The sequence below is a fragment of the Artibeus jamaicensis genome, unplaced genomic scaffold (genome assembly GCF_021234435.1).
Source record: "Artibeus jamaicensis isolate MK-2021 breed Jamaican fruit bat unplaced genomic scaffold, CSHL_Jam_final contig_700, whole genome shotgun sequence".
Taxonomy (NCBI): domain Eukaryota; kingdom Metazoa; phylum Chordata; class Mammalia; order Chiroptera; family Phyllostomidae; genus Artibeus; species Artibeus jamaicensis.
This window is the reverse complement of record NW_026521930.1, coordinates 9044781-9072560: the sequence shown is the minus strand read 5'-3', so window position 1 is coordinate 9072560 and position 27780 is coordinate 9044781. Positions and strand designations below refer to the sequence as shown.

General features: G+C 58.5%; 1 protein-coding gene across 1 annotated transcript; it reads right to left on the bottom strand.

The window, feature by feature from the left end:
- Window positions 1-3029: 3029 nt before the first annotated feature.
- SSTR5 (somatostatin receptor 5) lies at window positions 3030-4139 on the bottom strand. Its single transcript, XM_037157101.2, has one exon. It carries the CDS (start codon window positions 4137-4139, stop codon window positions 3030-3032), a length of 1110 nt encoding a protein of 369 aa, XP_037012996.2.
- Between the last annotated feature and the right edge of the window lie 23641 nt (window positions 4140-27780).

Here is a 27780-nt window from a genome sequence, read left to right as displayed (position 1 = left end):
GCCAAGGACATCACAGATCTCTGTGGCCCCAGGTTCCTGTGGTGAGTCCTTCCTGATGTCCCCCCTTCCTCTGCTGGTTGCTCTGCCCCAGGACTCCTGAGGGGGTGGGCCTTCCGACCCCTGCTCAGGACTCCACCCCGAGCTCCCAACATCGGTGTGCTGATGGGGACGTGCTGGGGACGCAGCTTCATCCAGCCTCAGGGCAGGCTGGCCTCCGTCTCCCTCACCGTGGGGTTGCAGAACCTTCGCCGCCTGAGGGAGCTAGGCCGCCACTGCACCCCACGCCCACCCTGTGCCCAGCCCCGCCAGGCAAACAGCCCCCTCCTGCTTCTGCACCCCATCCCAGGGCAACCTCATCCTGCCCCTGGGCCGGATTTCCTGAGCGAGGTCATCGTGGAAGCCACCAGAGCCAATAAAACCCATTGATGCAGGTGGAGAGCCCATAAAACAGGCCAGCTTTCCCAGAGGGTATGTGCTCTATAACACCCCACCCATCCCACTCAAGGCCGGGACCAGGACCTGCAAGCAGTGTGGCGGCTCCGTGGCCCCCCAGCTGTCCCCAGCTTGTGCTGAGTGTGGGAGGGCTGCAGCCAGGCCGGGCTGTGTCCCCAGGTCCATTGTTTCGGGTCCACTGGCTCCTGGGGCTCAGGTCCCCCCTGGGACACTCCTGCTCTGTCCATGACAGGCCTCAGGGAGGGTCCTTTTTCCCTCCCACTCAGTGGCCCACCCTCGCCTGAGCACCAGTGTCTGTCTGGAATGGCCACCAGCTCCCTTCCCAGATCCCACCCAGACCCAGGGTGCATGGGCTGCACAGAATCCCCTGGAACATCCCACGGGCTCCTCCACCCACTGGGTCCATCAGGCCCTGGGCGTGAGCACACTTGTGTCACACACATACAGGCGTGCATGCATGCACACACTCACACCCCGTTGGGCAGGAACAGATCAGGGTGCTGCCGGCATCTGCCCTCCCCACGTGGGCGCTCAGTTGGCACGGCCCGGCCCGGGAGGGAGCTCGCGCACTGGAATCAGTCGGGAGAAATTGATCTGGGCAGAGATTTCCGAGCCATCTGCTCACTCCCAGAGTCATTCTGGGGGCCGCACTTCGCATTCAGATCCAAGTGGAGGGGCTGACCCAGGGATGTGGAGAGCAGGTGGGACAGACCTCAGTTTCTCCTGGGGCACCTACCCCTCCCTGGGATGCCGGTCCCCAGGACAGGTGAGGGTGGGTTTAACCACCAGCTCCCAGTGACTGCAGTCCCAGGCTCTGTGGCCCCACGTGGAGGAGCTGCCCCCGCCCCCTGGAACTGAGGCCAGGAGTGGCAGACAGCCTGGATGCCTGGAGGCAGCCAGCCAAGGACAGAGGCCCCAACAAGCTCCTCCCCAATTCGTTGAGGCCAAATTCAGATCCAGTCCCTCCCAGGAAGTGAGAGGAGCCCTGAGGCAAGTGCACACCAATCCTTTTAACCCTATTGTTTATACCTTCCACCACAGCATCTTCTAAGTGCCCACTGATCACTCTGGCTGAGTGTTTGCCCACCTCCTCCTATCCACACGCTCTGATTTGCACCAGCTTCTTGGCTCCAGGGACAATATTTGCTTTGGGAAGGAGTCAAACATTTATTCTCTAATTTATTCAGGAGAGTGGTTTTCAAACTCTAGCACCCTCATTATGCCACTGTTTCCAAGGTTTGGCCTCTGCCTGGGGTCAGTGGCAAGACCTGGGGCTTCCCCTCCCAGCACAGCTCCCTTGGTCCCCATGCCCAGCTGAGGGTTGGGGTCCTGCTCTGGGCTGCAGAGGAAGCTCAGGTGAGGTGGCATTCATCAGGGCTGTTCCAGGCAGGGAGTCTTCAGATTGAGTCAGTCCCTATACCCTGGACCTTTCTGCCCAGCCCTGGGTAGAGGCCCACGGCTCTCAGGGTTCCAGGCAGACATCTTCTCTGGGACCCAGTTGTGGACCTGGGGTGGTGGGAGTTGCTGGCATTTCTGGAAGGTAGTTGGGATCACTCCAGTCTGGGGGGCACAGAAATTCCTGGCATTCGCCGGCGTTTGCATCCACCCACATAGTCTGTTCCAGCCGGCTGCTATTTGCGCTGAGAGGCCGCTCCCCGCACTGCTGTTTGGATATTTCTCTTCTGCTTTCATCTCCGCTCCCTCTCCAGCCCGAAGGCCCTGCTGAAAGCAGGCGACGTAACTGCATGTTCCCATGTCCTCACCCGCCCCCTTCCCAGGACAGCCTGTCCCAGTGACCCAGGCCCCCGGCACTGACCCCTCTGGACACCTGTGCTTCTGCCCCTTCACCCAGAAACCTGGGGGCTGACTCTTCACCCCCAAGCTCAGCTCCTCGCTCTCCCTCCTCACTTGCCTCCTTCCCCGCCCACTCTGACGGCGGAACTGTAGTCCCCATTTCTTGTTCCCCTCCCCAGGGGACTGCAGCTAGGAGGCAGGGAGATGGACGGGCAGGGGGTGGGCCAGCACCCTCTCTCACTGCCCTGGGGGCATTTGCAGCTTCTGTTCCTCATACCTGCCAGGTCAAAAGTCAACAAGCTCCCAGGTGCCAGGAGCCAGGGGGCACGGGCCATAGCCCAGTACATTCGGAGTCTTTAATTTCACAGTGTGGCACTTGGCGCTGATCAGGTGGTGCAGGGCTGACCCCAGGCGGGACACATGTGGCGAGAGGGTGGGAGCTGGGTGGGTGGTCACTAGCTCACACTAATGGCCGCTCCCTTGGTCTGGGAGGCTGACACAGGCTGACACAGGGCTGGGAGGTCGTGACGCCCTGACCATTGCCTGGGACCCCCGGGGCTGCTCCCACCCCCTCCCGCCCAAGACCCCGGAACCCCTCCCTGCCTGCGCAACAAGAACAGACGGGTGGAAGCGGCAGCTCGTCACTGCAGAACCACCTACAACCTCACCCCAGGCAGCGGCCCTCAGTCCGAGGAGAGTGTCCAGGCTGCTGAAGAGCACCTCAGCAGGTCCCCGAATCCCCGGGAAAGGCTTGGCCCGGCGAGGACTCCCACCCGAGGCCCTCACAGTCTGCTGGTCTGCATGAGCCCATTGGCCTCTGAGCTGCGTGCGGCCAGAGTAGCCTCCTGTAGCTGGCTGCTCTTCTCGGGCTGTGGCTCCATGACATCCACATCCTCAGTGCCGTAGCCCTTTTGGAAGCACAGAACCTTCCGGAAGCTCTGGCGGAAGTTGTCAGAGAGGAAGCCATAGAGCACGGGGTTGGCACAGCTGTTGGCATAGGACAGGATGACCACGAAGAAGTAGGCACCAGCGGCAGCGGGCTCCTCGGGCAGGACGACGGCCAGGTTGACGATGTTGATGATGAAGAAGGGCAGCCAGCAGCCCACGAACACCAGCACCACCACCACCACCATGCGTGTCACCTTGCGCTCCGAGCGCCGCCTCGTGGAGCCCACACGCACGCCCGAGGCCTTCACTTTCACCACGATGAGCAGGTAGCACAGGCAGATGACCAGCAGCGGCCCAAAGAAGCCCAGCACAGATGTGTAGATGATGAAGACGGCGCCCCACAGACCCACGGGCTCTGGCCAGCTGAGGTTGCAGGTGTCCCAGCCCTCCTGGATGTCCGCGAAGACCACCAATGGCAGAGACATGAGCAGGGAGAAGGCCCAGACTGCAGCGCTGGCCAGCTTGGCCACCCGCGGGCGGCGCCACTGCGTGGAGCGGATGGGGTGGACCACGGCCAGGTAGCGGTCCACGCTCATGACGGTCAGGCAGAAGATGCTGGTGAACTGGTTGATGCCGTCCAGCGTCATGACCAGGCGGCACAGCACAGGGCCGAAGGGCCAGTAGGAGACAGCGTTCTGCGTGGCCAGGAAGGGCAGCCCCAGCATGAGGAGCACGTCGGCCACTGCCAGGTTGAGGATGTAGATGTTGGTGACGGTCTTCATCTTGGCGTGGCGCAGCACCACGTAGATGACCAGCGCGTTGCCGCCCAGCCCCACCGCGCACACCAGCAGGTAGAGCACTGGCACCACCACCGCTCGGGCCCCCGGCGAGGGTGCCAGTCCTGCCATCGTCCGGTTCCCGCCGCCTCCGCTGGTCTGCCACTCAGTGGCCATGGAAGAGGCATTCCAGCTGGTTGGTCTGGAGGTGGGGAACAGAGGCTCCATGGCCACAAGGGCAGGATACTGTCCTTCCTGCAGTAGAAGAAGGGAGGATATGGGCAATTAATGGGACATCCAGGCACTTCCTCCCCCACCCCCGCCCCCCACCCCCGGCCACCCCAGGAGGCGCAGGATTACCCCAGTCATAGGGTAAACACGATTATCCATGTTCGACTTGGCTGGGAATCACATTAGGCAAATTGTTTGGAAAACGAGCCCAGAGAGGAAGGAGCAAGGGGACAGCGACCTGAGTTGAGACACCGACATGTCATCTGTTGATACTGCAGTGCCTGGCAGAGACCTGACCATCCCTGTATCCCCCACCTTCCCGGGGTGGTCCCCCGATTGGCCACAGCCGTCCTCCGTCTGAGGCCAGCACCGTCTCAGTGCAGCGTCACTACTCCCATCTGGCAGGTAAGGGACTGAGTACGGCAGGTGTTACCTCCCAGGGACCCTCGGGGACCCTCCCCAGAGTCAGGAGGAATAATTAACAGGCCAAGACATCGCTGGGCACAGCGGGTCCTTCACATCCAGGATGCCACCTGGAAGCGCAGCCACGCCCACTGAGCCCTGCTCTCCTGTGCGACCCCAAAGCCGACTCCGGGTGACTTCATAACCAGCAGGAGGGTGCCAGGCCTTTCGCGTGGCAAGGAGCTAGATCTCAAGCTGCACAGGCTTTGCCGGTGTCCACCTGGTTCCCGTGAACACCATCCCCTGGTGAGCCGCTTCTGTGTCACCCCCACAGAGCCCCAGCCTTGTGGTCCCAGAGCAGTTGGTTTCCCTGCCCCGCACAGCTGCCAGCCAGCCCGCTCGTGGCACCATGAATGTCCCCCCTGCGGAGGGAAGGACCCGAGAGACTGCGGCACGACGTGCTGTCACCACAGCGTACCGCTCGCTCCACGTGCTCCATGGGGGGCCCATCGCCTCTACAGCTGCGGCGGCCTTTCTCCAGAAGGGACCTCCACACACGCTGCACACTAGGGGACACAGTGAGCAGGCAGAGCGTTGCGGCAGATGACAGCCCGCGCCGCAGGCCAGGGGGACGCCTGTGCCCGGGAGAGAGTGTGGACGGGCACAGATGGGGAGAGCAGGTTCGAAGGAAAGACTGCAGCTGTGTGCGGGATTTCACAGAGACAGCTGAGGCAGAGATGGGAAACCTTACGTCTGCCGTCCAAGGCGTGGACACGCATGCATTGGCTGTACAGCTTTTGTGCTTTTCTGTATGTTTGAAATAGTTCATAAAAATAGTGATGCTCGCCCTGACTGGTATAGCTTAGTGGACTGAGCACAAGCCTGGAAACCAAAGTGTTGCTGGTTCGATTCCCAGTCAGGGCACATGCCTGGGTTGCAGGCCAGGTCCCCAGCGTGGGATGTGTGAGAGGCAACCACACACTGATGTTTCTCTCTCTTTCTCCTTCCCTTCCCCTCCCTAAAAATAAATAAATAGAACCTTTTAAAAATGGCTAAGCTCAAGAGAAAATAAGCACCTCCACGAGCAGGAGGGAGAGATGAAAGGGGACATGAGTGTGAGTGGTGCCTCGAGCCCCCGGGGGATGGGGGTTAGCAAGGGGGACTCAGGCAAGGTCCCGAAAGGGGCTGGAAAGGGTGGTGATGACCCAGCTGGGGTCGCTCAGGCCCAGCCGCTCCCTAGAGCCCTGCTCGGCGGACCCACAGTGCCCCCGAGCTGTCTCGGCCCAGAGGATTCACAGAGCAGCTGTCGGTCCTGAGCCGGGGGAGGCAACGCGGAAGTCTGCTGGGTAAGTGCTGGGGGCGGGTAAGCCCGGAACATTGGCAGTGACAGAAAGAAACTCTCTGCCCTCGAGGTCAACACACCAGAACTGAAGTCGGCCCGCCCGACAGATTCGTTTCAGGATAATAGTATTATAATGTAACAAGCACGTCCAAGATATGGTCAATATGTTTCGGATCCTCAATTAGGCATGGATAAAAACATTGCGAAATAAATCTGGCTTCTGTTTAAGAAGTAAACGAGCAGGTATGTATTTTTGAAAATTACAACTCCTGGGTGTGAAAAATCACCATTTGGGAAAAATTGTATCCAGTCTGGACACGGTTGAAGAGAGAATCGGTGAACCAGAAAAGGAGCCGAGGGTGCTCCTCAGAATGTGGTGTGGAGGCGGGGCCGGGGGGCTGCAGGGGGTTCTGAGCACGGGGAAGGGCATGGACCCACTACTCAGAGAAGAGACCTGGGCACCGGTGGAGCTGACCCACGACACGAGCCTGCTCAGAAGCACAAACCTGTCCTGAACGGAGTAAAGGAAACGCAAAATAGCATCACAGTGGGTCTGGGGAGCATCAGGAATAGGGAGCAAATCCTGAAGAACGTCAGCGGGGAGACAGGAGGAAGCCCTTGAGGAGTGAGGACCGGTACAGGCTCCGCAGCTACGGAGCCAAAGACGCCGTGGGGAGAGAACTCTCACCCGAACTCCTTGCCGGGAGGGTTCGGAGACGGTTTCTGTTTTTGCCGAATTTGCCGCTCCTGGTGCTGAGCACCCCTTGCTGGGTGTTGTGACCTGGTGTGAGGCATATGACAAAAACCCTCTTCAAAAAAGGCAAAAGTTTGATGTTTGGGGACAATTGCATTTCAAGACAAAGGGGCCCCTTGAGCAGTGCCCAAGCCCTCAGGCAGCAGGGGTGCTGCGAGTTGGGAGACCGCGCACTCCCCCACAGTGCACCCTCAGAGAAGGGCTGCCTGCAGGCTCACTCCTGCAAGAGCGGACGGAGTCAGCCTGCTCCCCGCGCCTGACGCAAGGAGGCCCTTACTTGCATGTAAAGACCACGCAAAGAACCCTGGCTGGTGTAGCTCGGTGGATTGAGTGCAGGCCTGCGAACCAAAGGATCGCAGTTCAATTCCCAGTCGAGGCACATGCCTGGGTTACAGGCCAGTTCCCAGCAGGGGATGCACAAGAGGCAACCATACACTGATATTTCTCTCCCCCTTTCTTTCTCCTCCCCTCTAAAGATAAGTAAATAAAATCTTTTTAAAAACTAAAAAAAAAAAAAATAATTTCTTTTAAAAAAAAAGAAATGCCCAAAGTGTTTAGGCCTATTCTGCATGGGACCCAAGGGGGCATGGTGGAGAGAAGGCGCCCTCCAGAGGTGCTCTGTTCAGCCACAGTGGGACAGGGGCTCCGATGCACCCAGGGTCTCGGCTTGCAGGCATGCTGTGGCTGAGTGCACCCTTGATTCTAAATCAGACACACGCATTGTCTTCACGGAGCTCTCAGCTGCCCTGAGGCTGCTGTCAGGTGCCCAGGCGGCGCCGAGCCCAGTGGGCAGAGCAGGCTGCCAGCCCCCGCCACCCTCCCAAACACCCCACCTCCTGTGGTAGACTCGAGAGCGGTGCAGAACAAAATTAGGCCACTATTACTGCGCCTGCCTCCTGGAACATAATTTCACAGAGCCATTATTCAGAAGTGGCGATCTTAGTCACATAAATTACGCACCCAAGGGAAAATCGTCTCCGGAGCCCTTTCCACTGTGGGTGAGAAGTCAGGGGAGGGGGACTGTGGAACTGACCGTGAGCCAATGCTGGGGCCTTTCTGACTCAGAGTCCCTCCAGGAAGGGCCCGCCCGCCCACTGATGTGGCATAGGTAACACAACCCACCCCTGCAGCCCCTGCCACAGTATCCCCCTCACACTGGTCACATGATCATGGGTAAGTCATGCCACTTCCCTAAGCCTGGCTTCCAGCAATCAGAAGCTCCTATAAAATCCAATCTTGCTGAACAGGCCGAATAAGCTCAGGTGCACAAGATGCTTCCTGCGGTGGCTGGCGCACACTGGGGTCTCCATAACCCAGCATCTGCTCCCCAACATCAGGGAATGTGTCTGTCAGGGCTCCTTGGAGAAGAGGGCAGAGCCTTCCCTGGGGGCTGGGGGCAGAGATGGGTCTCAGGGCTCAAGTGCTCCCGGACCCAGCTAGGTCCAGCCTGTGTCTCCCCAACCTTGCCCGGCCAGCCCACCACGCGGTCAGCAGGAGGGAGCTGCACCCTCCACCAGGGCAGCGGCAGAGTGGAGAGGGTGCGGAGCTACCAGGGTTCATCCCAGAGCCCCCACCTCCTCCGGGAGGTGGCAGGTCCACAGGTGCCGTCCCCGCCGATTTGGAGCAGGGCAAATGTGGGGACGTCCTGGGTGAGAGGATGGGCCCCAGCACAGCCCTGCCTCCTCCAGCACAAGCTCCCCCACCCCTCCTTCGTCTTGCTGAGAGGGTGCGCTCCTGCCCTCCCCCAAACATGTACCCTCTGTCCTAGGGCAGCCTGTGGTCAGGGCTCAGATTCCTTCCCCATGGAAGGGACAGTGAGCTGGATGTGGGTGGGCTCGGGGTGCATCGGGTGGCCTACCAGTGGAGCCCCTTAAAAGGGTCTTTACACACAACGGGATGTTTCCAGGACCACTTCATTGGAAATCCAGGTCATTGCTTTACCAGGAACCAATGGCGGGTCATTGTCATTGGTGCTATCCGTCACCTTCCCCTGGGAAGCTCCCGGTTCTCCCCCCCAGTGGCCGACTGTCCCCAGGAGGCTGTTCTCCTCAGAAGAGGATGAGCTGCAGCAAGAACCGGCTGGAACTTAGAGCAGCATGAGCTCCAGGCTCTCACCCTTGCTGAGGACCCCAGGCTGGAGGGCAGGGCGGGGACAGGGGGCAAGCAGGTGGGCAGATAGGGGCCCACCTGGTCCCTGGGTGGGAAGAGGCACACAGGCGGACTTCCAGGGCACACGCTCCCTCATGGGGACAGGGTGGGAGGGCGCCAGGTCCCAGATGCCTCGCCCCAGAGAAGCCGGCGCCCCGTTTGCAACCGGCAGCCACGGTGCTCCCTCTCCTCCCCGCCCCCCCCCCCCCCAGGCCAGGGTGAAGCACTCGCCTGCAATCGATTTTCCTGTCACTGGCCGCCTCCGGTCAGAATGGTGGACCCCACCTCCCCCGACCGACCTCCTGTGCTTCCCCCCTCACACCCATTGGCTCCCACTCCCTCTGCAACTCCTGCTCCCTGTATTCTGCTCTCTCGCCCACCGCCCAGCCACAGCCTTGAGCAAACCCTCCCCAGCTGCGCCATGGCCCACTCTCCCCAGCCCCAGGGTGAGCCCCACCGGGAGGCTGGGCAGGCAGAGGCTTTGGCCGGCAGTCTCCTGGCGCTTTCTGCCCTGACTCTGGCACACTAGGTCCGAGGCCAGCGGAGGGCAAGGGTGTGGGGAGTGGGTGGGGATGGAGCGGCCGTGACTGGGAGGGAGGGACCCACCGCGGCTGCAGCGAGTGCACGGGGGGCACCTGTGGGAGAGGATGAGCCACAGGCAGTGGTGGGGTGGGGGTGGGGGGAGGAGGATCCTGGGCGCAGGGTAGTGAGACCCCCAGAAAGGAGAAGTGATTTGTTTGGGACCCCACCCCCACTGGGGGCTCGGGATGCTGGAGCAAGGTGAAGGAGGGCAGGGGCTCGGCACTCACCAGTGGGGTGCCCTCTGGCCAGCGGGAGCCCAGTGCCTGCCGCTGCACGCTGGGGCTCAGGGCTTGGGGCTCTGGCGGAGGCAGGGGGCGGGGCGTGCGGGCCGGCAAGCGAGGTGGTTGTGCCGGTGCTGTGGGGCTGCGTGTGGGACTGGGGGTCGAGCCTGGGCGCAGGCACTAAGCTCCCTGCAATACCGAGCCCGGTCTGTCCGTCCATCTGTCCGTGCTCCATCCCCAAGCCTTTGCACGTTAGCCTGTAGTCCTTGTCCCTTGGGCAGTGACTAGGATGACAGGGCACCCCCACTTCATCGTCTTCTGTCCCCACTGGCTCAGACCTGAGTTGGGGCAGGGTGGTGGTCCGGTCCGAGGCAGGGGCTGTGGGGGGGTCCTAGTGGCACCCCTCTAAAAGTCTGAGGAGTGTTGGAGAGGGGCCGTCCCTCAGGGAGAAGCACCCTTCTCCCTGATGGATGGGGTGGGGTTGTCCTGGAGATGGGCCTCAGGACCACAGCTGAGGTAGCCCAGCTGGCTGGTGGTTTGGGGCCTCCCAGGATGCTCTGTGGGGTCTCCCTGTAGCAAACGTCAGAGTCAGAGTCATTAAAACACAGACACCTGGTCTTGTGCCCAAGGTTGCTCACCCAGGGCAGCAGGCTTGAGAATCTGCATCTCTGACAAGTTTCAGGTGATACCCGTGCAGCTTCTGGCGGGGACCCCATTCTGAGAGTCAGGGGTTCCACCCTGCGTCACTGGTGCTGCTGCTGCCCTGGGCAGAGAGCTGGGTGGGCACCTGGACAGACCCGCACCTGATACAGGGCCCGGCCCGCAGAGGCCAGCCCTGGCCATGTGAAACGAGGCTCTCCCAGGACCCCAAAGCATGAGGGCCCTCGCCCAGGGGGAGGCGGGGCGGCCAGTGCCGTGTGCTGACAGCCAGAGATAGAGGCACAGCCGCCCTCTACGCGCAGTGCCGGCCGGTCCCTCGGGGAGGCTGTTTGCCCGAACCACCTCTTTTCTTCTTCATGCTCTTCTGAGATTATATTTTCCACAAGGAGCATTTCCTACAATTGAGAAAAATCTCTGAAAGAACCAAGGAGGTCAGCCTGGAGGTGAGTGCTTTTTTTCATGCCAGCTCCATGTACGGACACTGGGCTGCTCCCTGGAGCACAAAATAAACCCTCCCTAGCCATACTCAGAAACGTGTACTCATGTGCACTCGCAATAGAGGAAAAAATGAGGGCTATACAAAGTGAGATAAAGGAAAATGTACAGGGAACCAACAGTGACGGGAAGGAAACTGGGACTCAAATCAATGGTGTGGACCAGAAGGAAGAAATAAACAGTCAACCAGAATGGGATGAAGAAACAAGAATTCAGAAAAATTAGGAGAGGCTTAGGAACCTCAGGGACAACTTTAAACACTCCAACATTCGAATCATAGGGGTGCCAGAAGGAGAAGAGGAAGAGCAAGAAATTGAAAGTTTATTTGAAAACATAGTGAAGAACTTCCCCAATCTGGCAAAGGAAAGAGACTTCCAGGAAATCCAGGAAGCTCAGAGAGTCCCAGAGAAGTTGGACCCAGGGAGGAACACACCAAGGCACATCCTCATTACATTACCCAAGATTAAAGATAAGGAGAGGATCTTAGAAGCAGCAAGAGAAAAGGAGACAGTTACCTACAAAGGAGTTCCCATAAGACTGTCAGCTGATTTCTCAAAAGAAACCTTGCAGGCAAGAAGGGGCTGGAAAGAAGTATTCCAAGTCATGAAAGGCAAGGACCTACATCCAAGATTGCTCTATCCAGCAAAGCTTTCATTTAGAATGGAAGGGCAGATAAAGTGCTTCTCAGATAAAGTCAAGTCAAAGGAATTCATCCTCACCAAGCCCTTATTATGTGAAATGTTAAAAGGACGTATCTAAGAAAAAGAAGATCAAAAGTATGAATAATAAAATGACAACAAACTCACAACTATCAACAACTGAACCTAAAACAAAAATGAAAACAAACTAAGCAAACAACTAGAACAGGAACAGAATCACCGAAATGGAGATCACATGGAGGGTTATCAGCGGGGAGAGAATGGGGGAAAATGTACAGGGAACAAGAAGCATAAATGGTAGGTACAAAATAGACAGGGGGAGCTAAGAATAATATAGGAAATGGAGAAGCCAAAGAACTTGTATGTTTGACCCACGGACATGAACTAAGGGCGGTGGGCGGGGGAGGGAATGCTGGTGGGAGGGGGGTGCACGGTGGAGGGGAATAAAGGGCAGAAAAAAATGGGACACCTGTAATAGTATAATCAATAAAATAGATCTTAAAAAAAGAACCTCGTGCTCAGTAGGTCACCAAGCCTCCGCCACCCCAACCCAGTCCATGTCCTTGTTGTCCCCCAGCTCCTCAAGCAGGCTGCATGGACCCTACCCCTACGGACCTGAGGCCAGGACCCGGCCAAGGCAAAGGGGAGTGAGCAGGCTGCAGCCCAACCCCTGCAGCCCCCGCCAGCCCTTCCAGAGGAAAGGAGCCCCACTGGCCTTGGCCTTCAGAGGGGCAGCTGCCCACTTGGCCACCACTAGGAGGCTGATATTTTCCTTGATGTCCTGCACAGAATAGCAGCCATGGTAGGCTAGGGTGCCCTGGGCACCCAGGACCTGTCCAAAGTTGGCGCTCAAGCAGGCACAGTCCGTGCTGGGATTCAGATGCCCCTGTGGGCTGGTGCAGGAGGCCTTTGGGCCTGGTGGGCAGCCATGTGGAGTGAGCTGGCCAGCCAGGGCCAGGCTGCATGTCCTGCGTGGCTGGCCAGCTGGGAGGCAGTCTGTGTGTGCACATGCCTGTGGCCTGTCGTACAGCCAGCAGATCCACACCGACCCTCTAGATGCACTTAGGTGGGAGACATACGGCTCCCGCCATTCCCAGGGGCCCAGCCTGCACTGGATGAGGCAGACACCACTGTGGACAAAACAGGCAAGACCTGTTCCGGGAGCTCCCGAGTGGCACAGAAGAGAAGTTTTAACAGAGGTACTTTTATTTTTTAATTTTAATTGTTCAAGTACAGTTTTCTGCCTTTTACTCCCATTCTAATCCACCCCCAACCCTCCCCCTCCCCTTTTCACTCACCCTTGTTGTTGTCCATCTGTCCTTGTCCCTGTAAATCCTTCACCTTTTTCCTCTGAAATTCCCTCCCCTCTCCCCTCTGGTCACTGTCAGCCTGTTCTCTATTTCAGTGTCTTTGGTTATATTTTGCTTGCTTTTTTCCAGTTAAAGGTGGGATCATATGGTATTTGTCTTTCACCGCCTGGCTTGTTTCACTTAGCATAATGCTTTCCAGTTCTATCCATGCTGTCGTAAAGGGTTGGAGCTCCTTCTTTCTTTCTGCTGCATAGAATTCCATTGTGTAAATGTTCCATAGTTTTTTGATCCATTCATTTGCTGATGGGCACCTAGGTTGCTTCCAGCAAAGTAAAAAGCTTCTGCATGGCTAAAAAAAAACCACTATTAAAATAAAAAGAGAACTAACTGTATGGGAAAACATATTTGCCAATGATACTTCAGACAAGGGCTTAATCTCCAAAATATATGACTCCACTCTAAGAAGACAAGCAACCCAATTAAAAAGTGGGCAAAGGACTTGAACAGACACTTCTCCAAGGAGGACATACAGAGGATCCAGAGACACATGAAAAGATGCTCAGTATTGCTAGCTATCAGAGAGATGCAAATTAAAACCGCAATTAGGCCTATCGGAGAGATGCAGTAAGATGCAAATTAAAACCACTTCACACAGGTCAGAATGGCCATGATAAACAAATCAACAAACAACAAGCTTTGGTGAGGATGTGGAGAAAAGGGAACCCTAGTGAGCTGTTAGTGTGATTGCAGACTGGTGCAGCTACTGTGGAAAACAGTACAGAATTTCCTCAGAAAACTAAAAATGGATCTGCCCTTTGACCCACTTCTGGGATTATATCCCAAGAACCCTGAAACACCAATCCAAAAAAACCTATGTACCCCGGTGTTCATAGCAGCACAATTTATAATATTTTTATTTGCTTTAAAGATTTTGTTTATTCATTTTTAGAGAGGGGGAAGGGAGAGAGAAAGAGAGGGAGAGAAACATCAATGTGTGGTTGCCTCTCGTGCACCCCCTACTGGGGACCTGGCCCGTAACCCACGCGTGTCCCGACTGGGAATCCAACCAGTGACCCTTTGGTTTACAGGCAGGCACTCAGTCCACTGAGCCACACCAGCTAGGTCTAACAGAGGTACTTTTAGATGGTCATAAATACTGTGTGGAGAGAAGAAGGGTAATGGGAAAGAGAGAGCCATGGGGACAGCGAGGCTGGGGACAGTCTCTTATGGAGGGGCCTGACTCCACTGAGGGTGAGGAAGACTCATTAGAGGCAAGAGCCGGTGCAGTGTCACTGTGGCAGCAATGAGCTTGGTGTGTTCATGCGGCTGAGCAGGTGGGCCATGGGGCAGGCCGTGGGAAAGGGAGCAGAATGGTGGGGCCAGGCCCAGCAGGGGATGTGGCTGATCTCAAGAGTGGACAGGGGGAGGGCCTTGGGGGTGAGCGCTTGTGCCCTGCAAACACTATTCCGGCCTGAGTGGCCAGCTGTGTCCTCCACATGCACAGAGCTCAGGGTGTCTCCAGGGTGGGGGTGGGGAGCCTGTGGAAGTCCTCACGACCACCTGGCGGCCCACCTGTGACCTCTGGCCCCTAGGGCTCATGCCATCTTGCTCTATGCAGGGTCTCCTTCCTACATGTGTCTGCCAGACTCTCTTGCTGGGGAAGCTCCTAAGTCCCCACAAGAAGCCAACCTGGAAGTGTAGGAGGCTGATTGCCCAGGGTACCCCCAATTAGTGTGGGGACAGAAGCCAGTATAAATGCCCAGCCCGTGTTTTCTGGAGGCTAATTCTGGGAGACAACATGTCCCGGTGGATTAAGCTGTGTGCAGTTCCATACCCTGCCCTGTCTTACACTCCCTACTCCTCCCTCCGGCTTCCTGGAGTCACCTGCCGAATGGTACCTCCAGACCGAGGCCCTGCTTCTGGGACTGCCTGGGTGAGGTAGGCGAGTGAGCTGGCTACGTAGCCCCCAGGCAGCAGGTAGGGTGGGGAAGCCTGGGGTGCACACCTGAGCCAGAGGCTGTGCTGGCCCGGTTCCCACCAGCTGGACCTGAGGCCCCATCAAGTTCCAGGGCGCCCTAAGCAGCCTCTGTGATCCCAGCGTTCTGGAGGACTGAATGGGAGTCAGTGCCCTGTGCGCAGCATGGACAAGGCCCCGTGGGTGGGTGGGTGGGTGCTGGCCCAGGATCAGACTGGGGCAGCCCAACACCCGAATACCTAGGTGGTCTCACCTGGGCCCTCCTTGGCAAAGGAAAGGAAGTGCCCAGAGAAGTGTCCTGTCCACTCTGAGACTGCCTTCTGCTATTACCCATGCTTCTGGCAAAAGCCCCCTTGCCTCTCAGCCCTGGGTCTGAGCCCCAGGAGGATCAAGGGAGGCGAAGCCTGGGGACACTGCAGAGGTCACACCAGCACTGGTGGTGAGGAGGGCGAGGATTAGTAGCAGCCAGGAGCCATGGCAACGGGTCAGTGGCCGGATGGACTCCCCACGGATGACCCCTGGACCCATCACATGGGCACCCCACAGAAGCTGTGAGTTTTGCCATGGCCTTGTGGTCCCCCTTTTCCAGAGGCTGAGGCCAGTGGCTGCTGGACACACAGTCTGCCCCTCCCGCCACCTCCAGCCACTTTGGCCCCCGTCCATGCCAGGCTCAGCCACTGCCGCTGGGGCGCCTGCGATTATTCAAAAGCGGCGGAGGCCGACTCCAGTTCACCTGAAGACACCCAGAGGCCCCCCTGCCTGTGTCCCCAGGGAGGTGCCCGAGCTGGGGCGGGCCCTATCAGCTTCGAGGCACTCTCTGTCCTCAGCCAAGCTGGTCCTCCCTCCGCCCCATGGCTGGGCCATGCTGCCTCTTACCACAGAGCCTTTGCCCTGGCTGTGCCCCTGCTTGGTGCACCCCACCCCCTTTCTCATTTAATTCATCTGTCAATTTGCATGGCCCTTCCTCCAGAAAGCTCCCCGAGCTGCCTCACATGGGTTATTTGGTCCCCTGGCCACCTGCTGCTCCCAGATGACATCACTTTGGCGATGTCAGTCCTGGCTGCAGAAAGTGTGAATGCTGGGGAGCAAGTGTCTGCACCCACTACCCTGTCTGTAAATACCCCTGTGGACTAATGAGAGGCAAGAGCCTCTGCAGATGCCTGAACCCCTGGGAGTCTGGTGGAGACGGGGCTGACCCCCCGGCCACAGTCTTAGGCTTCAGTGGGCACTGTCTTAAAAGAGAGGCACATTAGAATGCAGCTTCACAGGCCACTAAGCCTTCAGAATGAGAGGTGAACATGCCATGAGGCTTCACAGGGGCTTACAGAGAATCGCACTGGACTGGGCACCAGTCAGGAGCAGGGATGCAGTGGGGACTGGAGACCCAGCCCCTGGTAAAAGGGCCATGAACCTGGCTCTGCTGGGGAGGTGGGAGGGGAAAAGGAAGAACTTGGATGGACTGAGTTCAACAGACTTGACACCTGTTGTACCCTGCACCCCCGCCCCCACCCCCCACCCCCCACCCCCACCCCCGCCCCCACCATCACTGGGACCGCACCTGGCCCCACTCCTTCCAAAACAGCTCTTCGCTCACTGGCAGTTTGTACTACTCAGGGGAGGCATCAGATTTGTCCTGAGCACTGTGATTGGCTCATTTTGGGAGCCAGCCTATACCAGCTTGGCCCCACCCCTTGCCTAGAGAAGGAGGTGGAGTCTGTCAGGCCAGTGCCTCTCAGGTGCACACTCCCGGTGACCCCCTCCTGGGCACCCCAGAATGTCAGGACAGCGAGAGCCCAGTGGCCCAACCCTCCGGCAGAAAGCATGTGCCATCAGACACAGGGCTGGGGAAGGAAGGGAGAGAGGCCAGGCACCAGCTGCCTGGCACACTAGACCTCACCGCACCCTGCAGCCTGGGGGTGGGGGAGGCAAGTCCTAGATCTTCATTTGAAAATGGGGAAACTGAGGCTCAGAGAGGAAGGAGCTGGGCTGAGCCCAGAGCGAAGGTGGGCTGAACCCAAGTCTCCGGACACCCAGCCTGGGGCCTGCTCAGGACACCCTGCTGTCCTGTGAATGAAGGAGGGGACAGGCATAAGCACCTGTTCCGGGGGGGCTGTGCAGCCCCGCTGGGACCTTCCTCATCCTAGAAAAAGAGTTCTTGGGAGGCCAGGCCAGGCCTCTGCTCTGCTAGAGCCCTCCAGGGTGACTATGCAGCACCTGCATGAGGTGGGGCTCATCTTCCCCACCTCCCCACAGGCTGGGCGGGTAGTCCTCAGGGGCTTTGGGCTCACCTGGGCAGGGTGGGGAAAGCAGCCGAGGCCTGTCCTTGAAAGAAACTAGGCCATTTCCAGGGCTGCCCCACCTGTGTGCAAGACGCTGGCCCCCCAGTGCCAGTGGCACGGACTCAGCAGTGGGTGTGAGAGCAGGACGCGAGAGGGAAAAGGGAGGCGGCAAGCTTCCAAAACTGGTCGTGATGTGGCGTGGGGCTGCTGACCCGCAGAGACCCGCCAAGGGCCTGCCCCGAGCCAGAGTTGATCTGGGGGACAGAGGTGCAAGCGCTGCCCTCCTGGGCACAGACAAGGCTCAGAGAAGCTGTCCTTTCTCCTGAGGGCACTGGGAGCAGGTGACAGAGGTATCATCCAACCCTGACCAACGCCGAAGTCTGTGGGCTTCCCTGGTTGACTGGCCTGTGGGGTGGAGGCTGATGGAAGCGGGCAACCTGAGGTCTAGAGCACATGTGATAAGGAAAAACCAGTGCTGTGACATGGAGAGGGGCAACACACCCCGCCCGGGGTGCCATGCCCCCACACACCCCGCCCAGGGACGCTGTACCCCAAGGGCCTGGGCCTCTCTGGGGGCAGCTCCAGAACATTAGATGCGGCCACACAGAGCTGTGGCCCCCCGACCCAGTGCACAGTGCAGAGGCCAGGGGGTTCCCACAGGCCCTGGCTGGGTGGGTGGGTTTGAAGGTATCCACCTTCATCATCCAGAATCCCCAGGAGGCAGGACTCGAGTTGCTCAGATGGCTGAGAGGGGAGCTCCAGGCCCAGAGGGAAGCTGTGTGGCAGGGCCCTTCTGCCAGGGGCCTGGGGTGGCCGCTGGGGATAAGAGACTGGATATACAAACAGAGGCCAGCGATATATGACAAGGGGACTCTGGCCCTCAGTGTGCAGCACCAGCCCAGGACACTGGACCAGAGCCTCCGCCCAGAATGGTCAGGACGTGGTCAGTGACGGCAACTGTTTTGTGTTGTCCCTGTTTCTAACCCAGGACCGGTCGGGGGAAGCTGAATGTGCTTCCCAAACACATCCAGCAGGGGCCCATGTCCACGAGTCACTCCTGTAGCCGGCCCTCCTCCACCCCAGCGCTTCCCCCTGCCCAGCCCGACTCCCAGTCTCCGTCACATGTGCTGGCGGTGGCTGGCCCCTGGCTGGAGCGAGCTCTGAATGAACACCGTCTCTGCTCATGCATGGATCACAGCTGGTTGTTTAGAGGCACAGGAAACCACCCTGACTGGCAATTGGCAGGCGAAGTGGCTTCCTGTAGGAGGTGTCTCCAGGGCTCAGCCGAGCCCCTCCCTGTCAGTCCCATAGCTGTCCCCAGGGAGGCAGCGTCAGAAATAAGTTGTCAGGCTCCCAGCTGTCGCCTGAGAATTGCCTGACGGGCAGACACATCTGGTGTCGGAAGTGAAACGCAGAGAGCGGACTCTGTGTGCAGTGTTGCAGCCAAGAAGCTGTTTCCCACACCTCGCGGGACCCACCCGGTCGCCCTCACTGGGCTGGATGCCCTGCGGTGGCCATCTTAATATGTCTCAGAATTTGAGTTTGTACCGGTGTTTTAAAAGCAACATCTGTTGGCACAGCGGCAGGCGGCAGGAGCGGGGAGATGCGTGTAATGCACATGTCTGCCACACCCTCGAGCAGGTGGCAGCCCTGAGCACAGCCCTGGGCCCACGACACTGGTGGAGCCCCTACACGGAGTTCAGCAAGGCTGGCTATGGCCTAGGGTGTCCTGGGGCCGCCAGGACAAAGGACCACAGGCTGGGGGCTCCACACCACAGGAAGGTAGTCTCTAGAACTCCGGCGGCTGCAAGTCTAAAACTGAGGCGATGACCCGGCCTCGCTCCCTCCCAAGGCTCTAAGGGGCGATCTGTTCCGGCCTCTTCCTGTGCCTGGTGCTGGGGCAGCCCCAGCTGTGAGCGCGTCAGTCCACCCTCCACCTGCCTCCTCACACGGCCGCCTCCTCTGTGATTCTCCTTGTCCTCTTCTTACGAGGACACCAGCCATTGGCTGTGGGGCCCCTAAAACCCAGGAGGCTTTTGGCTTGAGACCCTTAATCACAGGAGCAAAGGTCTTATTTCCAAATAAGGTCACACCCTGAGGATCCCAGCAAACATGACCTTTGGAGGCACCCTTCAGCCGCGCACTGGTGAGGGTGTCAGTCTGCAGCTGAGTACAGAGGGAGGGAGGGCAGGCAGCTGACAGCAGGGCCCCAAGCTCTCCGAACCGGAACTTGCAGGAAGAAGGCTGTGGGGTTCTCAGACGCACACGTGACAAGGGCCCGTCCCTTCCTTTCCTGCTCATGTTACTTCCTGCGGGAGCCAATTCCACCGAAACCCTGACGCAGCACGGTGCCCATCCGCAGTCCTTCCTCACCCACCGCGGCCGAGGCCGCGAGCTGCAGGGTGTGCGAACGAAGGAGTGAAACTAGAACAGCTGCCTCAGATTTTCCCTAATCTAGTAACAAAATACACACGAATCTACCACTCACGAAACACAAATTGGGCAATTTGGGTGATTTTACTGATGAGTGAAATGCTCTTATAGCTGCATTTACAGCTGACATTGCACAACATAGAGACGAATATTGAAATTCATGCTCCTAATTTAAATCTTTAATGTCTCTTTACTTAGAACAACATTAAGAAGCCAGATGAAGACACTACACGTTGGGAGAGGCTGCAGAAGAAAGGAAGGCCTTGTCTGCGGTAGCACAGCTAACGGCACTTTCCCCTGATTCTTCCCGAACAAGGGGCCCCCTGTGCTCTCATCTTGCGCAGGGCCCACAGATTGTGTCGCCAGTGAATCCAGAGGAAGAAGAGAGAAGGGGGAGAGGATCCTGGAGCAGGAAGGATGAACAGAGGACGGAGAAAAGACGTAGACAAGGGGCCCGGCCTGGTACGGGCAGGCTCTTGGCACCCAAAACAGCGGTTTAGCGAGAGCTGGCCTTCCCTGCAAACCAAAACAAGCCAGTGGGCGGAAGATTCCGTCCCACAGCAGGCTGTACACACACTCCTTCAACAACGCCAAGTGCCCCTGCCCAGTTCACAGGCTCCGTCCGGGGTGGGCCTGGTGCCAGTGGACACGAGCCACAGAGTGGCCCTGCGCCACCTTTCTCCCTGCACCATGTCCTGAACTCCCAGTGACCAGAGCTGTGATGTCGTGTCACCCACACAGCCTGGGTTATCTGAGAAGGAGACAGAAGGCCAGGAGTGACCATTTCTCTCATGCAAGTTGGTGGCCTCAGATAGACCTCAGCAAGAGGGCGGAGCCATCAGCTTTGTGTCTGCAACAATCAGATGGGCTGGCCATCGTCCACAGCAGGTATGACCTATGCCGTCTCCTTGAGGGGCCTGGCCTGAATTTAATCTTTGCCTCTGCTTGGAACCCCTGTTTGGGAAACAAGAAGGGTGCCTCCCCACACTGCCCTTGGCTCTGCCCCGGCCCTTGAGGACACCCCGGAACCTGTCAGGAAGTGCCTCAGTCAGGTGCAATTTAACAAGCCGGTGCAGGGCAGCTGTGAGCAGTCAGCTCAGCTGATTGCCAGAGGGACTTGGGGGCAGTGATGAGGTGGGAGCTCTGGCTCTAAGGCGACAACAGCATGTGGGTTTGGCCTTGGGCAGGGACCAGAGAGGAAGAGGCCTGGGGCCTCGGGGGACCAGGATGGAGCCTGGGGTGGGGACTCCCACAGAGACCCCACAGAGACCCCCGTGGCCAGCCTGTGGTGGCCTGGTCGCAGCATGAGATCCAGGAACTGACCCTGGTCTCTTCTTTTTTAATCAATAGATTTTATGTTGTAGTGCGGTTTTAGGCTCACACAGACGGGGCAGCTAGTACCTAGTTTGCATGTACCCTTCCCCCCACACTCTGCATGATACATCTGTCACTATCGCTGTCACAGTGATGGAGGTACTGCCGATGCAGTGCTACTAATGGATGTCCTCGGTTCACGCAGGGGCTCCCTGTCGGAGGCGTGCACTCTTTGGGTCTGGAGGATGTCACGAGCCCTTCGCCACAGCATTGCACAGAGTGGCGGCGCAGAGTGGCGGCACAGAGTGGCGCCGATTGCCCTGAAACCTGTGCTCCACCTCCTCCCCTCCCCACCGACCGGCAACCCGGATGCTCTTGCCGTCTCCATAGTTTTGCCTTTCCCAGGATGTCGTAGCGTGGGAATCAGCCGGGAGGTAGCCTTTCAGACCGGCATCTTCCACTCAGTGATCTCCCTTAATCCATGGTTTCCATTCCCCACAGCCAGTTGCTGTCCAAAAATATTAAATGGGAAATTCCCAAAATAAACAATTCAAAATTTAAAAATTGTGCCCCTAGTCACGCTGGTCCCAGAAACCAAGGGCAGATATGTCAGCTTTCTGGACAGCACAGCCCTGCCACCTCCTCCAGGAAGCCCTCCTCCTAGAGTTCAGTGGCCACCACCGGCTCTTGAGTGTTCAAGGGCCTGGCACACAGCAGGGCCCTGCACCAGCTGAATGGCATTCCTCCACAATTCACATCTACCCGGAACCTCAGAAAGTGACCTTATTTGGAAACGGAGACTTGCGGATGTAATTAAGCGAAGGCCGTAAAGATGAAATCTCCCTGCATTCAGAGTGCACCCTAAATCCGATGACTGATGTCCTTGGAAGAACACGAGGAGACATGCAGGCTCTGAGGAGAAGCCATGTGAAGGCAGAAGCAGAGATGGGTGTGATTTGGCCACAAGCCGAGAAACATCTGGAGCCCCTGCAGCTGGAAGAGGCAGGAAGGGTCCCGCCCTGGAGCCTGTGGAGGGAGTGAGGCCCTGCAACACCTTGATCTCAGACCTCTGTCTTCCAGACTGTGAGAGGGCGAACTTCAGTCATGGCAAGCCACCGGGTTTGCCATGGGATCATTTGTTCTGGTGGCCCCAGGACACTAGCACAGGCCCAGTCCTTAAAGGCACCCTCCCTCCCTCTCTTCCTGTTGGCCCCCTGGACTCCCTCATCCTGGGCCAGTCCCACGTGCTTCCCCAGAGCTCTGGCCTCTTCTCGGAGCTCTTGTTGTGGCTGGATGTCCGGGTGGTCGGGCTGGGCACTCCCGTGGCCCCGGCACTTTGCGTGGAGGAAAGGGCCGCATCCCGAAAGGCGGGCAAGGGCCCACCTGCTCTCCTCACCTCCTCCACTCTCTCCCCAAACGCAAGGGCACTGTTGGGACTTCGGAATTTCACAATTTTGCATTTAGTGTGTTTTGATGTTGACACATTCAAAGTTCATCTAAGTCCCTTTGTTTTCCACTTAGAGGCAAATCAAAGAAGCACATCGATTTGTTCACATCAATCAACTTTTCCATTAGTTAAAAAGTCCATTTTGGTCACTGGATGCCCCTGGAAAGCTGTGTTTTCTAATATGTGAGAGTTTAGTGATTCACCAACGTATATTATTCCGTTTGATAGTCAAATGGCATTTGGAGATGGAATTTCTCATTAGAGAAAAAGTCATTACTAAGTCAGGACAAAACCATGGAACTGAGCAATGCTGTGACTTCGTGGTGAAGTATGGTGTTCGAGATTTAGGGGACAGTGACAGTGGGGGCACCGATGCCCCCAGCTCACCTCGCCACAGTGCCCCAGCCCCCAGGGGAGGGGTGACCGACGGGGCTCTGGAGCGCCTCTTCCTAAGGAACCGGACAGCGAGCTTCAACGAGGGTAAGCTGCTCACCCGGGGGCAGCACCGCTGCGTCCAGGCAGCGCAGGGGCCGGGCTGGGCCTCTTGCTGTGCGCCCAAGGACGAGGCCCAACGTTGCTGGAACTTCTGATTTTCTCCAGAGAAGTAGTTGTACAGGCACGGACTGGCTCATGTGTGCTGTCCGCGAACTCAAATGACACAAATCTAGGGTTTGAGCCCGGTGGGGCCCCTAGAGCCTCCCAATGTGTCCTTGTCTTGCCCTTGACCAGGGGTTAGGACTTCCTCCCAAGTCAGCCGACCTGGGTAGACGTGCCGCCCTTGGGCCACCTCAGTAGCTGCATCTCCCAGACACCCCGACACCTACCCAGGCAGCCTGGTCCTTCTGCAATGGCCCAGGTAGAGGTGTAGCTGAGGGACCTCGGCTTTGCCCTGACCATCTGGGGACCCCGGACAGTGGCCCACTCTGAGCCTCTGCTTCCTTATCCAGAAAGCAGGAATGGTAAACACAGTGAGAGTTAACAATGACGGTGCCGACTCGACTGGGTTTCTGTGCCCACTTGGCATGGCCCCGGTGCCCATCGCTCCATCACTCACATGCCCGCTGGCGCCCCATGCAGGCCTGTGTGGCCATGGCTGACAACCGCGGTCACGAGGGCTTAAGCAAAGGTGGTGACCCTCAGTGAGGTGGGTGGGTGGGCCTCACTCAAGCCTTGGAGGCTTCAGAGCAAAACAGGTTTCCTGGTGGAGAGGGAACTCAGGAAATCACTGCGACATCGAAGGCCGCACCACAGGGACACTGGCCTCTGCACTCAGGCTCATGTAGCAAGGACCCTGGGACCCTAAAGAGGTCACACACATACCCCACCCCCAGGCCCTGGAAGGGATGGGCCCCAGGAGAATACCTGGCTAATGAGCAGGTCCAGGTGACAATGAACCAGCTTTGTGCCCAGCCTGGTCCCAATGAGCTCCACCCACTGAGGCCACAACCTCTTAATAAGTGGCTAATGCTTCGTCAAATTCAACCAGAACCCAAGTGGTGACCACTGGCCACAGATGGTGGCCAGTGTGCTGGAGTCCAGCTGCCTTGCGACGTCTCAGAGCTGGAGTGGGGGTGGGGAGCGCCCAGGTGGATCCCGGCTTCCCCACCACTGCAGCCAAGACCAACGGGTGCCCAGTGGGGCTCTGCCCCTGAGTGCCATTCCCGAATCTCAGTCACCCCTGTGTCGAAGGGGCTAGACAGGGGAACGGAGGCCCCGGGGGCTGCACACCTGTTCAGAGTCACCTGTGTTATGTTCCCACAGCTGCTGTAACAAAGGGCCATACACTGGGGCTGAAACAGTGGGAATCTATTCTCTCAGTTCCGGAAGCTAGAAATCAAAACCGACGTGCGGGCAGGCCTGTGGGGGAGGCTCCCTTCTGCCTCCTGTCCCCAGGTGTCATCTCCACCTCTGTCGTCACAAGGCCATCTCTCCCTCCGTATCAGGGACCAGTCATTGGTCCCTGCTCCATCCAGTGCGACTGTGACTTACCTTGATCACAACCACGGAGACTTTATTTCCATATAAGGTTACTGGGCTGAGGCCTCAGACATCTCTTTCTGGGAGCACAATTCAGCACCGCACCCCCACCAGCTTCTGAGTAGCAGGTCCTCTGGCTTCAGTGACCATGGGGCTGCGATGCTTATCCGCAAGCTCTTCCCCAGGGTATGGGGCTGGTCCCTCCCCCCACTGAAGGGACCACCTGGCACAGGGTACCAGCCAATCCCCAGTGAAGACAAAGTCCAGCAGTGGGGCTGTGTCCATCCACCTCCATGTGCTAAGCTGCCGGGCTCCTTGGAGACTGCTCTGAGGGTGCCCCCAAGAGAAGAGGTAACCCTTGAGGTGCCCCCAAGTGCCAGGCCAGCTTCCTTGTCCACTCAGAAAGAGTCAGGCCTTGGGCTGGTGATCCAGAGTGACTGCTGTCAGCTCTGGGTCCCAGTGGGGCACTGGAGGCCACCTCTGGGTGGCTGGCAGAGTCCCTGGAGACTGATAAACAATTCATTGGCAATCAGCTCTGTGAGCCTTTCAGCATCTTCCCTGAGGCATTTGAGAGTCATTGTCTCTAACTCTGTTAGGGGGAACTTGGCCCGGTGGGGCCTTGTGTAGGGTGGGACCGAGGACAGCAACGCGCATGTACCCCCTGCCAGCCACACCCCGTCTGCGCCAGCTTTGGAAACCTCCCCTCTCAGGTACTCAGGCCTTGGGAGGGGTTCCTGGCGGAGAAGTGGTCCCGGTACCACCAGGCTGACTCACCCCTCACCCCAAGCCCCTGGTGGTGAGACTGAGCGGCCGCCACTAGGGTGCCGTCCTCTGCCCCTCCCTACACAGAGGGCAGAGGCAGTGTTCAGTCTGCAGCTTCCTTTCCTGGGGTTTCGGCCTTGACCCCCTTCCCTTCATACCAGGCCGTCAGGGGAGCGGGCGGGCCCAGAGGTGAGAGCTCAGGGGCAGGGCGGGACTCCGCTCTGGCGAAAGCGTTCCTCAGAGGTCTCAGCCTGTGCTTCCGCGTGGATCTGGGGAGCGTCGGGCTGACGTTGTGATAATTAGCTGAAAAGACAAATGAAGTCATTTAGCCAAGGACAAATTAGAGGTTCTCAACATAGCTGGAAGGAAAGCGGGGTACACCTGGTCTGAGCCGAGATGATGAAACAAGAGGGAAGGGGAGGGGCATGGACACACAGGCTCAAGGGCCCCTCCATCCTCTCTACCTCCCAGCCCCTTAATGCCGTTTGTTTGAGGGGTGTAGGGTGCTCAGGTCCCATTGCCCCCTCCTGTGCCACCAACCTCCCCTGGAAGGTCCTCTTCCTGGGACCCTATGTTCCCTCTGAGTACCTACATGTGCCCTGGCCTCAGGCCATGGATGACCCCCGAGCTCTCCCTTTCCTCCCAACACTTTCCTCCCTGACTGGACCCCACCTGGGCAGTGAGGTGGGTGGGGGGAGAATAGGGGGGAAGGAACAAGACCACTCAGGACTCACTTCCTTCCCCGAGGTTTCTGGGATGAGCCAGCCCCCTCCCCTCCCCTCCTGGAGGGGAACTGACGTCCCTGCTGGCACAATCAGGGGGTGCCGGAGGCAGGGTCTCATCCCTGCACCATGGGGCCCTTCCGCAGTGACTGCCCTTCCTGCTCCTACCTGCTCCATCGGCCCTCCCTCCACCACATCGCCACCTCTCCCTGCCCAGCCCTGACCCTGGGGAACGTGCCAGGGCACGGGACGAATCCAATCACCCATGTGCTGGTCTCTAGTGACATCTGCTGAGCACCACAGTCATTGCGGTATAGAGGGGCTAGGGTTGGCGGCACCCAAGGTGAGGACAAAGGGGAGGCTGGGTGGTCCCGAAGGGCCATGACTACCCCCTGCCATGGTCCTTCCTGAATGAGGTGATGTCAGGGTTAGGAGAAGACAGCCTGGGGCCCCCATTGCCCTTCACAGTCCATCCCAGGACCTCACAGACCCACAGTCATACCCAAGTCCATGAACAAAGCTCAGTGCCCCCCAGCTCCATCCACAGCTTGGCTCATGGCTCTGCCCAGGGCCTGGCTTCCCAGCAGCTTTGGTTGCGTGGCCTCGGCTGATCACTCAACCTCTCTGAGCCTCAGTGTCCTCATTGGCAACATGGGGTCGCAATGACAATCTCTCCAGAAGTTTCCAGGGAAGCCCTGTCTTAGGCCTGCCCCTGTCTTCTCTCAGACCTCCCAAAGTCTATGCTGGGGCCCGTCGGCTGGAAAGCCCCTCCCTGGCGCTCCCACAGCGCCTCTCCCTTCCCCACAGCCTCTGCGTGTGAGCCAGTCTCTTGGGCATCAGTGGCAAGAGCCTCAGGTTCTCCCCCAACCTGGCTCCGGTGGTGCAGACAGGAACGGAGAAGAGGGGGTGAGACCTTCCCCGAGGAGGTCACTCTTCTGCCCACCCCTATGGAACCAGCTCACCTTTTCTCCATGAAGGACTGGGGGCCTGGTCACATGGTTTCTGGGCACACCCATGTGACAGGCGTGGGGCCGTTCATACCCAGCACAGCCAGCCCAAGGCCAGAGGGTGTGGAACACAGCTCCTGCCCAGGTGGCCCTAGGGCCCACTCCTGAGGCCCCCACCCTTCTCAGGTTTCCTTCTGACACTGAGACCCTTGTCTAGAAGCTTGATTTGGGGACCCCTACTGAGCCAGCCACATCTTGGTCCCCTCCTCCACCTCAGCCACCTAAACCTGCCCCAAGCAAGGTCAGAGTTCAGAACCTTCTCTGACCCTGTGCTCTCGGTGGACCACAGCACAGTGGCACCCACAGGCTCCTGCGTCCCTGGAACCCCATCAGCTTCTGAGAATCACTGGGAGCAAAGCAGGCACTTGCCGCTGGGGGGCGCCAGCAGTTCGCAAATGCTCTCACACAACTGGGGAAGGTGGGGAATAGGATTGTGAGGTAGGGGGGCGTCCAGCCCCCTCTGAGACCTGAAGATTTAGGGAAGCGGATGTTCTCGCTGTGCCTCCTCTCCAACTAATGGTTTGGATTTCCCATGTCAGATTGGGAACATGGGTTTCGGGCCAAGCCCCAGGTCTGGCCAACTGCCCTGGCCTGACTTAGGGCCTGGAGAAGCTGGGTTGTCCGCCGGGCTCTGGCAGGGGCTACGGTGAACCACGTGATGAGTTGAACCCTCTTGCAGCCCCAACCCAGTCCACCCTCCGCTGGCTTTGCTGCCTGGGCCAGTGGCCAGTGCAGCTGCCCCACAACCTCTGGCAGCAGCTGGCGGATGACCTGCCCTGCCTGGTGGCGTGGCGGGTGGACTTCGCTGGCCACACCTGCCACAGCAGCTGGTTCAAAATCCCCAAATCCTGCAGACTGGCTCTGCTTTGCCAAGCCAGGGAGTCCTTGGTCCTGATGGTTGGCCTGTCCTTTGCTGAACTGGCTGTCAGGGACTGTGGCCGGGCAGGCAGGCAGGCAGGCAGGCGGGTGAGGCAGGCCGCTCCCTGGAGCGCCAAGGGCTTTAGGCAGGCCAGGCTCTGTTGACCCTGAACCCTTGAGCCCTTGGTGGGGCAGGCAGGTCCCTGCTGCTGGAGTGAACCTGGAGAGCCTGCAGACTCACTTAGCAGAAAGAGTCAGAGCGACTTTCACCCAAGTCCCACCACCCGGCTG